The 12,430-nt window shown below is 33.2% G+C and overlaps 1 protein-coding gene across 1 annotated transcript in view; it reads left to right on the forward strand.

Moving 5' to 3' along the window:
- Positions 1-12,430, forward strand: part of LOC100183316 (hydrocephalus-inducing protein homolog) — a 77,797-nt gene continuing 65,367 nt past the window's right edge. Inside the window, exons 1-20 of the mRNA XM_026838775.1 lie at positions 1-118; positions 846-968; positions 1,520-1,643; positions 2,031-2,119; positions 2,456-2,563; positions 2,891-2,991; positions 3,868-4,045; positions 4,853-4,902; positions 5,304-5,433; positions 5,900-5,948; positions 6,433-6,611; positions 6,782-6,865; positions 7,310-7,370; positions 7,854-7,942; positions 8,621-8,678; positions 9,238-9,377; positions 9,872-10,095; positions 10,724-10,845; positions 11,542-11,600; positions 12,008-12,163. Coding sequence (XP_026694576.1) covers positions 98-118; positions 846-968; positions 1,520-1,643; positions 2,031-2,119; positions 2,456-2,563; positions 2,891-2,991; positions 3,868-4,045; positions 4,853-4,902; positions 5,304-5,433; positions 5,900-5,948; positions 6,433-6,611; positions 6,782-6,865; positions 7,310-7,370; positions 7,854-7,942; positions 8,621-8,678; positions 9,238-9,377; positions 9,872-10,095; positions 10,724-10,845; positions 11,542-11,600; positions 12,008-12,163 — 2,145 coding nt within the window. The 5' untranslated portion in view covers positions 1-97. The remainder of the gene's footprint in view (positions 119-845; positions 969-1,519; positions 1,644-2,030; positions 2,120-2,455; positions 2,564-2,890; positions 2,992-3,867; positions 4,046-4,852; positions 4,903-5,303; positions 5,434-5,899; positions 5,949-6,432; positions 6,612-6,781; positions 6,866-7,309; positions 7,371-7,853; positions 7,943-8,620; positions 8,679-9,237; positions 9,378-9,871; positions 10,096-10,723; positions 10,846-11,541; positions 11,601-12,007; positions 12,164-12,430) is intronic.

Genomic DNA, 12,430 nt, shown 5'->3' on the forward strand with positions numbered 1-12,430 from the left:
CTTTAGGTTTTGGCGGCAATTTGCGTCGCATGGGGACAGACTACAGTATATTTTATACGTTAATTTAATAAGTAGTAGGTAGATTTTGAATTTCGAAATGGGAACAAATGAAAAGCAGGTAGGCTACTTATACCCTTTTTGCTTGGTAAAAAGTTAATGCGAATAACGATCCGCATTAACTCGTCATATGCTGATAACTCGCTAACCGCGTTATTTTGCATGGTCATTGTTTTATGCTCGTATTAACATTGAGTAAGCTTATTTTAGTGCAATATTATTACATCTAGTTTATAAAATAAGTTTTAATACTTTATGGTGCTATTACCAACGAAAACCTAAAAAATTAATAACCGAAAAAGATTAGGCTCTTAAAAGGAAAACTGTACTTTCACTATACTTTTCTTTACTCGCATAATGCGAGTAACAACCAACCTCCTACAGCAGATGACACGGTTATGACGTTATGTGTGTTAACTTTGTTTTTGCGAGTAAATATGCGAGTACTTACGCGCATAAAGTGACCATGCAAAAAGGGTAATAATAACGTTTTGCGTAACATAAATTTTGTGTTAATTAAGTCATATATGTGAGTTTGGGGTTATTGGTTATAGGAGTTAGTAGTTAGTGGTTAGCAATTATGCTGGCTGGGGGATTTTTCACTAGCACCTAAAATCGTCCTTGGAGATACAGTTTAGCTAATAATACACTGAACTGTGTTGTTTGGGTTTAGAGTGATTAAATGGGAGTGTTTAGAACTGAAAGATAGTAAGTTCTTGTAAACCTTTTTGTTAAATCTAATATGGCATCTTAAAAAAGTGCTGACAATACAATCTGCTTTGTTTTAGCTTGAAAATCTACTTCGTGGATCCGATTCAAACAAGATTGAAGAGTTCTTGCAGTCAAATCTAAATACACCCCAAGCGTGTGGAACAGTGTTTGAATCTTGCCTTCGTAGAGTAGCACAGCAGGTTTGATAATGTTAAGCTTATAAATCCTGAATCCATTCAGATTATTTATGTGTATGAAGTATGATAGTCCTTAATAAGAACTTTAACATAGCAAATGTGGCAGTCAGATTGGAAAATTATTGTTTTAGTAGTGCATGAGTTTTACAGCGTGCATCACTGCTACAAAAGGTATATTTTAAGTGAAATGTAACTTTTTTGACTGCAAACCTAGTCTGCTGAGTATGGCAGGTGCACGAGTGATTCTGTTTACAAACTTTTGGTGATACACAACATTATTTGTCCCACACACACACCAATTTATTTAACAAAGAAGAAAATACGTATTAAATGAAGTAAGATTTCCTAATGTGGATAAAAATATAAATGCTTTGCACACAGACTTTTGATGATGTCACTCGCGCATGCAAAAACTAATCATTTTGCATGCGCGAGATTTCATAAGAAACTGCCATACTCTGCAGACTGAGCTATAGAAAACTAGTTATGCTTTGGTAAAAAATATAAATTACGATAACTAGAAATTACTATTTTTAACCAATTTTTACCATCAGGGCATACAGAAAAACCGCGCTGAAACAGTGTTGTGTGTTTTAAAAATTGTGAAGTATTTATGTGAGCAAAACAATCAAAGAGGAATTCATGTGCTAATAGCAGCTGGAATACTTGAAACTTTAGGTAAAACTGTACTAGGCATACATAACTACTTTGAAAGAATTATGGCCTATCTAATATTTAATGCACGCCTCTAAAAATAGTATATATATATATATCTATTTTTTTAAGTATTTAAGTATAAGTATATAATTTCTTTTTAATATTTACCAAGAAGTTGCCAAATTTATGATAATATTTTCACTGTTTGGCATGGAAAAATTCGGGGGCGGCATTATAAACATTTGTTCACTCAATAAGGTAAACAGCTCGATAAAACGATATGTTGGGAGGACTAAACTCGCTTTAAAAAATGGTAATGCGAAGAAAAAAACACCTTATACAATGCCGGGTTTGAGTGAGGGAATTCGTAAAAACATATTCTAATAAAACTTTTTTTTATTTTTTTAGGCAAAATTTTCCTGTATGTCACAGAAAAAGCTGCTGGACGTCAGTTAAACGTTTCCGACCTTCTTACTTTGTTACTTGATTGCATAACTGTAAGTGTTTACTCTGTCATTAACTATACAATTACAAACTAATAATGTCACATGCAAAACTGTAAAGTATTATTTTTTTGATATTAATTAAATCAAACTAATGGTTTTTAGTCCTTCAAATTTAGAAGAAAAATTTGCCTGAAACATAATAACCGCTTAGAATAAAAGTTGCAATAAAAAAATTAGCTAAATAAGTGTAGTTTTACCTACAAAAGCTGGTTGCGATAAAACTATTTTTAGTTAGCACGTGGAGTTGTCCTTTCTTACCCCAAGTACCACACTGTTTTTTAGTACTCTACTTTACTTGGTATGACTATACTTTTTTTTAAAATACAGAGCGTAATTGAATTGCAAAGCACTAAATATACATGGCTTCAATCAAACTGTGACTTGTTCCTTTCGTTTCTTTGTAAAAGTTACACAAATGTTGAACTCAAAAGAAAAGTAAGTACCATTCAAACTTTAATTGCTTTAACTGTATGAACCTACCTACACCCAGACCCATTGCTCATTCACTGTTTAAGCCTTATTTTTTTAATATTTTTGTTGTTTTAAGTTTTCTTCTAATAAATAACTATATATAATATATATATATATATACCTTAAATTACAAAGCAGTGATGCAATAAAGTTAGTTTTACCCAATTCTCATAAAAACCGCTTAATTTAGGAACATTTGTCACATTCCCACTAGGGATACCATTTTTCCTATACAGCGTGTCTGCTTATAGATTAACATGGGTATAACTTCATGAGTACCATTGTCCTTAGGTTGTTGAAGCTTTTATTGGAATCTTGGTTTCGTTGGATTCTACCTCCATGGACCAAATCCGCAGTTCGATTTCATGCACACCATTGATTGATGACCTTGTGTAAGCTTGAATATGATATTTTATGTTAAACTTACTAACTTTATTCTTATGAATACCGCTGTGGCATAGTAGTTAAAGCACCCGCTTCTAATGTAAAGGTTATGGGTTAAAAAGGCTTGCGCTACCATTGTGGGTATATGTGTCTCTTAACAGCAGTTAACCTGACCCAGTGGCCACTAACAGGTTGTCAAATTGTCAGCAATGCTGATAAGCCCACCCACAAAGTTACATAAATGGTAATTTGTAAGCTTGCACGAAATGTATAAAACAAAATATCCATGTTATAACTACTATCATTTTCGGGCCACCAGAGGATAAAGCTAGTTGCATGCACATTTAAACTGAATTTGGTTGAAGTCAAAAACTGTTTTCCACATTTTTATATTATTACCTGGACCTGTCAAAGTACAGCATATGTAAATTGCATTATTTTTACCATTTGAATGAATGTAATGAATGATTGTATGAATGAATGTAACTTACTTTATCCTCGCGTGGCCGGAAAACGACAGTCGTTATCACACGGGTTTAACACCTCGTGCCAGGTTACAAGCTACCATGTATGTTACTTTGTGGGTGATTATTTTTTTGGGATTTTTTCATGTATGGCTGATAATTTAGACAACCCATTAGTGACCAGTGGGTTGGAGCAATTGCCGTTAAGTGTCTTGTGCAAGGACACATACGCCCACAGCGGTAGCAGCGTCGAGCCTTGAACCCGTTACCTCTGGGTTACAGGCAGGCGCGCCAACCACTATACCATGGTGCCGGACGAATTTGTTAAGGGCTACTTAATTTCATTTAAAGAGATGTCAGTTGGTTGCTTTACTACCAATGTACCTATGTACGTCCTTTATGTTTTATCTATTTTTCCAGTGAAAACATTCTTTTGAATCTCAACTACTTTGGAGATTATGATGTTCAAGTGGGAATAGTTGAGTTATTGTTTCGGTTGTATCCAACTGTAAAACGAAAAGAAAAAGCTCAATCCTGGAATCATAACGATGAAACTGCACGTCTCTTTTGCTGCATAAGTTACAACAATTTTGAGTCGGTAAATTAATGTATAAAACATATAGTCATATATTATATACTTTATTTTGATTGGGGTCATAGGCGACGATTTAGGGGTGCATGGGTTGCATCTGCACCCACAAATTACAAACCTCTGAAATCGAATAACAGTATTGAATCATTATAACCGCTAATTTGGAGAATATCTGTCATATTCCCACTGGAAATGTCATTTTTCCTCAAGCTTGCTTACAAGTTGATATGTGTATAACTTTATGAGTGTTATTTTAATTTTTTTCTTTATTGATGAATAGGACAACCTACATGACCACTGGGTTAAAGTAATAAACCTTGGGTGTTTTGTCTAGAGATACACTTGTCTACAATGGTGGCATTTGTACTTTGGTTTCAATCTGAGTGCATTAACCACTCAGCTAATAGTAAGAAAACATAGTATTGTAGCTGGCCAGCTGGTATCGTTACACAACACAATAAATGAATGTAACTTACTTTATCTTTGTGTGGCTGAAAAAATGACTGTCATTATAACACAAGTGTTTTGTTTCAAACACCTCATGCCAGCTTACCAATTACCTTGTACAATTTACATGCATTAAGTAAAAACCATAATATTTAACATCTGTGCTCGAAGCACAGTCAACCATTATAAGGCGTATATCTGAGGAACTGTTACATTTTGCTTCATCAAAATGCAATCTTTTACTCAAGACATGTTTTTAGTAGATAGAAGTGATATTTTTAAAACAAATTGTTTTATGTCAAGTCTTATAAACTACTACTGGTACCTTGCAAATTAGTCTTTCTGGTAATTACCTTCTTTTTGCAGAGTGCCAGGGCTTATATTAACAAAGTGAACCAAACATCTCAAGAAAAATGGTAAGTTTAGATGTTTGTTATTATCATACAGATACTCAAACAAAATTGTTGGTGATAGATAAAATGTTTGTATTGTGCTACACAGGCACTGTAGACTGTAGCACAGTTGGTTAGCATGCCTACTTCTAACCTAGAGTTAATGGGTTCAACTTCAAGGTTGGTCGCTGCTACTATTGTGGGCGTATAGCTCCCCGGGCAAGATACTTAAAGGCAATTGCTTCAACCCAGTGGTCAATAATGGGGTGTCCAAATTATCAGCCATACATAAAAAATGAAAACTCCCTAAAAATATTTACCCACAAAGTAACATACTTGGTAACTGGTGGTATGAAGGTATTATTGTTTTATATAATAAAAATATTGGTATAATTGCCACATAAGCAGATTTATTCATTTCAAAGGGTTGCATCATATCATTGTATGTCCCTTGTTATTGGGGATTTAGTTCTTGGAGAAAAGGATGAATGTTGGATGGATTTATGTTTCCGAAGCAGGAATTTGGGAATTGCGTTTGGTCCCCGTTTTGAATATGTGAGTTTTCCTCTTGTGTTTTGTAATATTTAAATGGTCTGATGTTGAGCCATAGTGCTTTGCACGCATGCCTTTTACCCATGGATTCAAGGCTTGTCATTGCTACCATTGTGTAATGGCAATTGTTCCAACCTAGTGGTCACTGGTCACTCATGGATTGTATAAATTATTAGCCATACAAAACAAATAAAATAATTACGTACAAAGTAACATACTTGGTAACCCGTAAGTTGGCTTAAGGTGTATGAAACAGAACACTTGTGTTGCTAGCAACTTTTGTTTTCTAGCTATGCGAGAATAAAGTAAGTTACATTCATTCATTAAATAAATGATTGTTAAATTGTAACACTGAGTAAGTTTGTGTGTGTATATTATATATTGCAAATAACTGTTTATATCATTCTTATTTTCTTTTTTTTATTGATATTTTTCAATAACAGTGTTTTCTAAAATATTTTTTTAATAGGGTTGGTATGCAGTGATGTCTGATAATGTGGAAGATTTTAAAATTGAAGGTAAGTCATTGGTTATGTTTACAAATATAGTTAAAAATGTAAAGTATTTGTCTTTGGCTGAGCAACGACAGTCTTTATGACATAAATAGGTGTATTGTTTTACACCTCATGCTGCTTATGAGTTACCACCTATGTAATTCTGTAGGTTGTTATAACTTTGGATTCTTTTACGTCTTTTATCTAACGCTGAAAAATATTTAACCTTTAAAATATCTGCTTTTTCAATTGGTCATACCAATCAAATGGACACGCTTTAATTTTAGAATGGGATGCTACAAAATGCAGTCTAAATGAATTGGACTTAAATTTTTGCCTGTGACCAGAGATTTAATTAGGGGGTCCGTCTAATGGGTTCAGACCAGCTTCTTTTAAAATTGTCTGTACAGTTTTAAAGCAGAAGATCTTTGCTTTATCATGCAACGACAAATAAGTTGACTCATCCAAAGCACTAACATTGTTTTCTTTTGGTTAAAACATTATACAGATGAAGAGAGCAGTATAAAGATGGTTTTGACAACAAAAGTTTCAGTGAGAAGAATGTTTGAAAATGATTCTTTCTCTGACACCTTGCGTGTCATTTCATTTACATTTCGAAAAACCGCCTATTTCACAGCAGCATTTTTAAGAAGCAAAGTTAATCAAATTTTCTCCAAAATTGCTAAGGTATGCTTGTATATAAATACCTTTTGTAGTATTGCCGGGTGGGGGAAAGACCATATAAGATGAGAAAATACAATAAAAAGATGTTCTGTCTCCCCCCTACTATAATATATATATATATATATATATATAAGAACATTCTAAATTTTGTTTACATTCAATGTGTTTTTTAGGTTTCCAAAAGCAGAAGTGTCATCAAAAGTTCTGTAGCTGAAACAGACACTACAGTTGCTATTCGGAGTTCACAACTTACTGTGGTGGGTTCTGAGTTGTATTATAAAAAAAATCAGTAGGGTTGCTAAAGATGGCAAATTAAGCATTTTTGATTTTTTTTATCTTAGTTTTTCCTTTTTTTATAGATTAATACATTTTTATATATATTTGACCCAACCAGAACCACTTACACATTTGTTTTCAATGATTGTTTACAATTTCCTGTTGTAAATATAAATTTTGTTTTTTCTAAAACTTTACTGTTTTGTTTTACCATAAAAATTAACTTCTTGTTTTACCCAAAAAGGTACATTTTGTTTTACCCAAAAAGTTAATTTTTGTTTTACACAAAATTTACTTTTTGTTTTAGCCAAAAATTTACTTTTTCTTAAAGTTTAGATCCTTAACAGTGTTTACTAAATGGAATAGTTTTAGATAAACCTAAACTACACGTTTCTTTTTTACTAATAAACATCTCATATTAACAGGAAACAAGTCAACCTTCTCGAGTTGGAAAATTCAGTAAAACGGTTCCTTATCTCATCACAAGTAAGCATATTAGGACTTCCACTATTATATTAAATTGCTCATCTTGAATTTGCCTTACTAAGCACATCTAAATAAATGAATAGATTTATTTTGTCTGTTCGGGTATGATTACAAAGAACAAGAGAGTTTATAAAAGCGAAAATCTAGGAAATTTCTACATATGTTTTTTCTAGTGTTGGTAAGTCAAAAAAAACTTTTTTTTAAAAAATTGGTTTAAAGATAGTTTATTTCTCTACTCAGTGTAACAACATGTTTTTAAATAAAAGAATGTCATGTATTACAGTTCATCTTTTAGTAAAAAGGCTTCAGACTGTACGTTTTGAGATTCAATCCTGTTTTTCAATTTTTTTGTAAACTATTAGGTTAGTTTTTGTAAAATATTTATTTTAAAAATTTGTGAAAATATTTTTCTCATTTGTAATATATTTAGTTAATCTTTTTACATATATGAAAAAAATATTATTATTTATTTACACTTTACAGGAACAACTGCTCTAGATGTTTCTACTCATGGAGCACTTAAACACAAAACACCAATATCGAGTGAAAATCAGCATTCACAGATTGTTGTAGTAAGTTAAACTGAATTAACTTTATGACCACAGCTTTTCCTGGGCCATTGAGACCATAAAAGAGGTGGTGGCTTTTAACTTGGCAATTAGGGTTCGCTAAGAGTAAATCAGAGCAGTTGTACTAATATATGCTAATGAAAGGGTTATGAGGAGATTTTTAGAAAAAATAGTAATATCTGAATCTCACTAAAAACTCAATATTAAATAAAAGTTAGAAAAACACTGTTTTTAAAGTAACTAACCTACTACTTTTTTGACATTCGCAAATCTTGTGAGTACGAGTTCGCAGATATAATTAGCAAATGGAGTCTGGCGTACCAGGGTGTTTCTGGCGTACCAGGGTGTTTGGGTAATGGGCCAAATCTGACCAAATCCCAGGTTCTCAAGAACCTCACCCATACAGAATAAAAAAACAACCTGCTACAAAAGCATGCCAGTTGTACTAATATATACCAATCAAAGTGTTATGGCGTTTCAGATAAAAATAGTAATATTTGACTAAAAAAATTAAAAAAACACTGTTCTTGAGTAAACTAACCCACTACTTTTTTAACCTTTGCGAATCACATGAGCCTGAGTTCGGTAAAATTTGATTAAATCCCGGATCCTCAAAGACCTCACTTACAGAATAAAAAACCTACTACAAAACCATGTCAACCTTAAATTTTACATTCACAGCCAGCAAGTCAACCATCGATGGTTCGTTCATCAAGTTTAACCAAACCTTATCCCATCAGTAAGTTACTTATCTATCACTGTTATAGTAGGGTGGGACAAGTTCCCTTTTTTCCTGTTTCATTTTTTAACAAACAGAATATTTACAGAATTATATAAAATAAAATAATAATTGCCCACAGGGTAACTTGAGGTTTATAAAACAGAACACCCATGTTATAACGACTTGTTTTCCAGCTGTTTGATGAAAAAGCAAGTTACATTTATTCATTCATATAACCGCATCCTCATATTTCTTTGAAAGCATTGTTAATTATTCAAACAGGATTTTTTCATTAGAAAATATTGCTTTTATGTGCTAACGGTATGCATCTTATTTCTTAGTACTCTAAAAAACTCGGGACTCTAAACAAGAGTTTAAAAGACATGAAAAATATGAACTTGTGTTACTACCGATATACCTTCCTACTCCATGGTACCACAAGTTTTCAGTAAAGTCTTACGGCTAGGGCTGCGAAAAGGTTTACAGTTAATGGGTTAACCAAACCTATTAGGTTAACATGTATTTCAGTATAAAAAAAGTAGCATTTCAACCAATATTAAGTGTTTTCTACTTACAGTGAGCAGCACGCTACGTCAAGACAAAAGTTTCTTAGCAATAGAATCTGGTAACCAATTTATTGATGTGTCCAACCAGAAACTAACATTACAGGAGAAAAAAATCCGACAACAGCCACCAATAGAAGTTGTTGGAAGTCAGGTAGAATCCAGGTTTAATATTTTGTATGTGTAAGTGAAAATAACAGACTTCCTCGCGTGGCTGGAAAACAACAGTTGTTATAGCACGAGTATACACCTTGTGCCAGCTTACGAGTTACCAAATATGTTACTGTGTTGGTGATTATTCTTTTTTGGATTTTTGTTTAATTTTTTCATGTTCGGCTAATAATATTGATAACCCATTAGTGACCACTGGGTTGGTGCCGGAAAAAGTAATTAGCGATATTTGTTAACTTTGTGCTCAGCGAATCTCTTCTGTTTAGTTCCGTGTTCTTAGTTCTTCTGTTAGGACATATTAAAGGATAAAGTAAGTTACATTCATTCATTCTTTCTCTACAATATTACTCTTACTTCTGTTATTAGACTGTTATATTCATAAACCCAATGTTTGTGTTTCAGCATACTTTGATTCTATTTGAATAAAGCTAAGTTAAGATAGGGTTACATGATTTTACATATTCTGTATTTTACCAGGTACTTGGTAGCCAACTGGAAAAAGAATTGTCCTCAAGCGACTCTGTTTGTATTGTGAACAGAAAAAAAAGTTTTGGCAGCAAATCAAGCTTAGTGGAAGTTATTCCCGAGACTCAGAACGAATCTTATCATGATAAACACAACCAATCAACATCACATGTGGAGTTAGGTCTTGCCTTCATGCATGATCAGAATCAGCTAAACATATCGGCAGCAGACAAAAGGTACAATCAAATCACCGCTATGGCAAAGTTGTTGACTTACAACGCTTGCTTCTGTAGGCTAGAGCCGCGTTTTTTAAATTGGGGTAAATTCCTCATATTTAAAGAGGAAATGAGCTACCAATCAAAATCCACATCAGTTGACTGGACAGGGAAATTGAGCAAATTTTAGTCATATAACTGATGTAATTAGTTGTTTCGCGTTTCAATGAATGAACAACATATTACATATTGGGGGTAAATCTGAGTCTGACTAGCATCTTTGTGAAAAGGGAGGAATACAACCAAGTTTAAGAACCACTGGGCTAGAGTATATCAGTTACAAGGATAAATACCGCTACTTTTGTGGCCATATGTATTTTTGTGTAAGCCGGTTATAGCATAAATATAATATATTAAGCATAAATGCCCTTAACGGCAATTGCTGCAACCCAGTGCTTACTGATGGGCTGTCTAAATTGTTAGCCACACAATATAAAAAGTCAAAAATAGTCACCCACAAAGTTACAGGCATGGGAACTCTTAAGCTGGCACAGGTGTATGAAACAGAACATCCGTGTTTAACGACTGTCATTTTCCAGGCATTCTGACAAGCTAGTTACATTCATTCATTTTTCATTTATTTTAACAGAATTGTAAAAAGAACATCAGAGGAAGAAAAAGCAATTGTGGAAAATGTAGGAGCTGTAGAAATTGTTGCGGAATATGAAAAAGAGAAGAATGCGACTAGACAGAGTTCTGCTGAGAAATCACGTGTGTTTTTGTGTTATTTCCATAAATATTATTATATAAAACGAAACCAGGGTCCATCTTTAAATAAATATGTGTTTTTCATTATACATGACAACGCATTGGGACTAATTTATTTTTATTATCCTAGCTACAAGGATTTTGAAAGACTTTATTCATGTTCAATGGTGCGTTAGTCATTTGATTAAAATTCTGCAAGGCTCTTTGGTGCTATGGCTACCATTGTGGACGTATGTGTCCTTGGCTAAGACACTGAATGGCAAATGCTCCAACCCAGTGGTCACTAATGGGTTGCCCAAATTATCAGCCACACATAAAAAATTGTAAAAAAGAACCAAAAAATAATCACCTACATAGTAACATACATGGTACTCGTAAGCTGGCATAAGGACTAAGGTGTATGAAACAAAACTACACGTGTTTAACTATTGTCTTTTTCCGGCCACGCATGGATAAAGTAAGAAATTATAAAAGTCACTTTTTGGCTCCAATACAACTGCACAACTACATAACAATTTTTTTCTCCTTTATCGTTATCCTGCACTTTTATAAGATATGTTAAATATAATTCAAATAAATATGTACAGTTTTGTGTTATAACTATGATCAAACTAGTCCCATTTGATGTGTGCTAAGCAACTATATAACTATGACTTTACCTTAAGCAGAAGTTTCCAAAGTAATTTCCCATTTTTGCAGGAAAACCTCGGATGACAGCTGACACACATTCCTCAAGCGAGGTAGCAAAAAATAAACCAGTAAGTGTGTGATTCATTTTCAAGAGAGGTAGCAAAAAATAAACCAGTAAGTGTGTGATTCATTTTGAAAAACATCACTTTAACTTCTGTCGGACCCAAACTGTATTTTCTGGGGGTTGGAGGGGGGTACACTTCTTTAATTTTTTAAGTAGTCGGACTACTCATCGTTACAATTTATGTCATCCTATGGTGTAACCATGGAGTATATTGGAATATATAGACCTTTTTGTTTTTCTCCTAGCCGTTATTTTTTTCGTTTAGCCGTACGTAACGGAAAATGAATAAACTTTCTGTGAGGGGGGGTTTAAATACAAAAAATCTCCCTCTAGATCCGCCACTGATATAATACATATTTATAAAGTATATATATATATATATTCATAATAAATAATTGATTATACTTTTAGGCAGAAGGCAAGCGTAAGCGAAAAAAGAAAGTAGCAAAAGTTATTGATTCACATCCAAAAATTCATACACGATCACATACAGCGGGCAAAGAAACTCCCCTTTCTAAAAAGAATACAAAATCGGATATAGTCAATTCTATAGGAAAAGAATTAGAAGTTAGTCTAGTTTTACAGGGTTTATTTTACATCAAATTTACAGTAGTATGCTCACAGTTTAAAGCACCTACTAATGAATCAATGAATGTAGCTTACTTTGTTTTTTTGTGATTGGAAAATGACGGTTGTTAAACATGGGTGTTCTGTTTCTTACACCTCGTGCCAGCTTACTAACCATGTAATCATGTATGTTAATTTGTATGTGTTTTTTTGTGAAAAAAAATTTCTTTATTTTGTATGGCTGATAAATTGGACAACGCATTAGTG

Source organism: Ciona intestinalis, unplaced genomic scaffold (genome assembly GCF_000224145.3).
Source record: "Ciona intestinalis unplaced genomic scaffold, KH HT000114.2, whole genome shotgun sequence".
Lineage (NCBI taxonomy): Eukaryota > Metazoa > Chordata > Ascidiacea > Phlebobranchia > Cionidae > Ciona > Ciona intestinalis.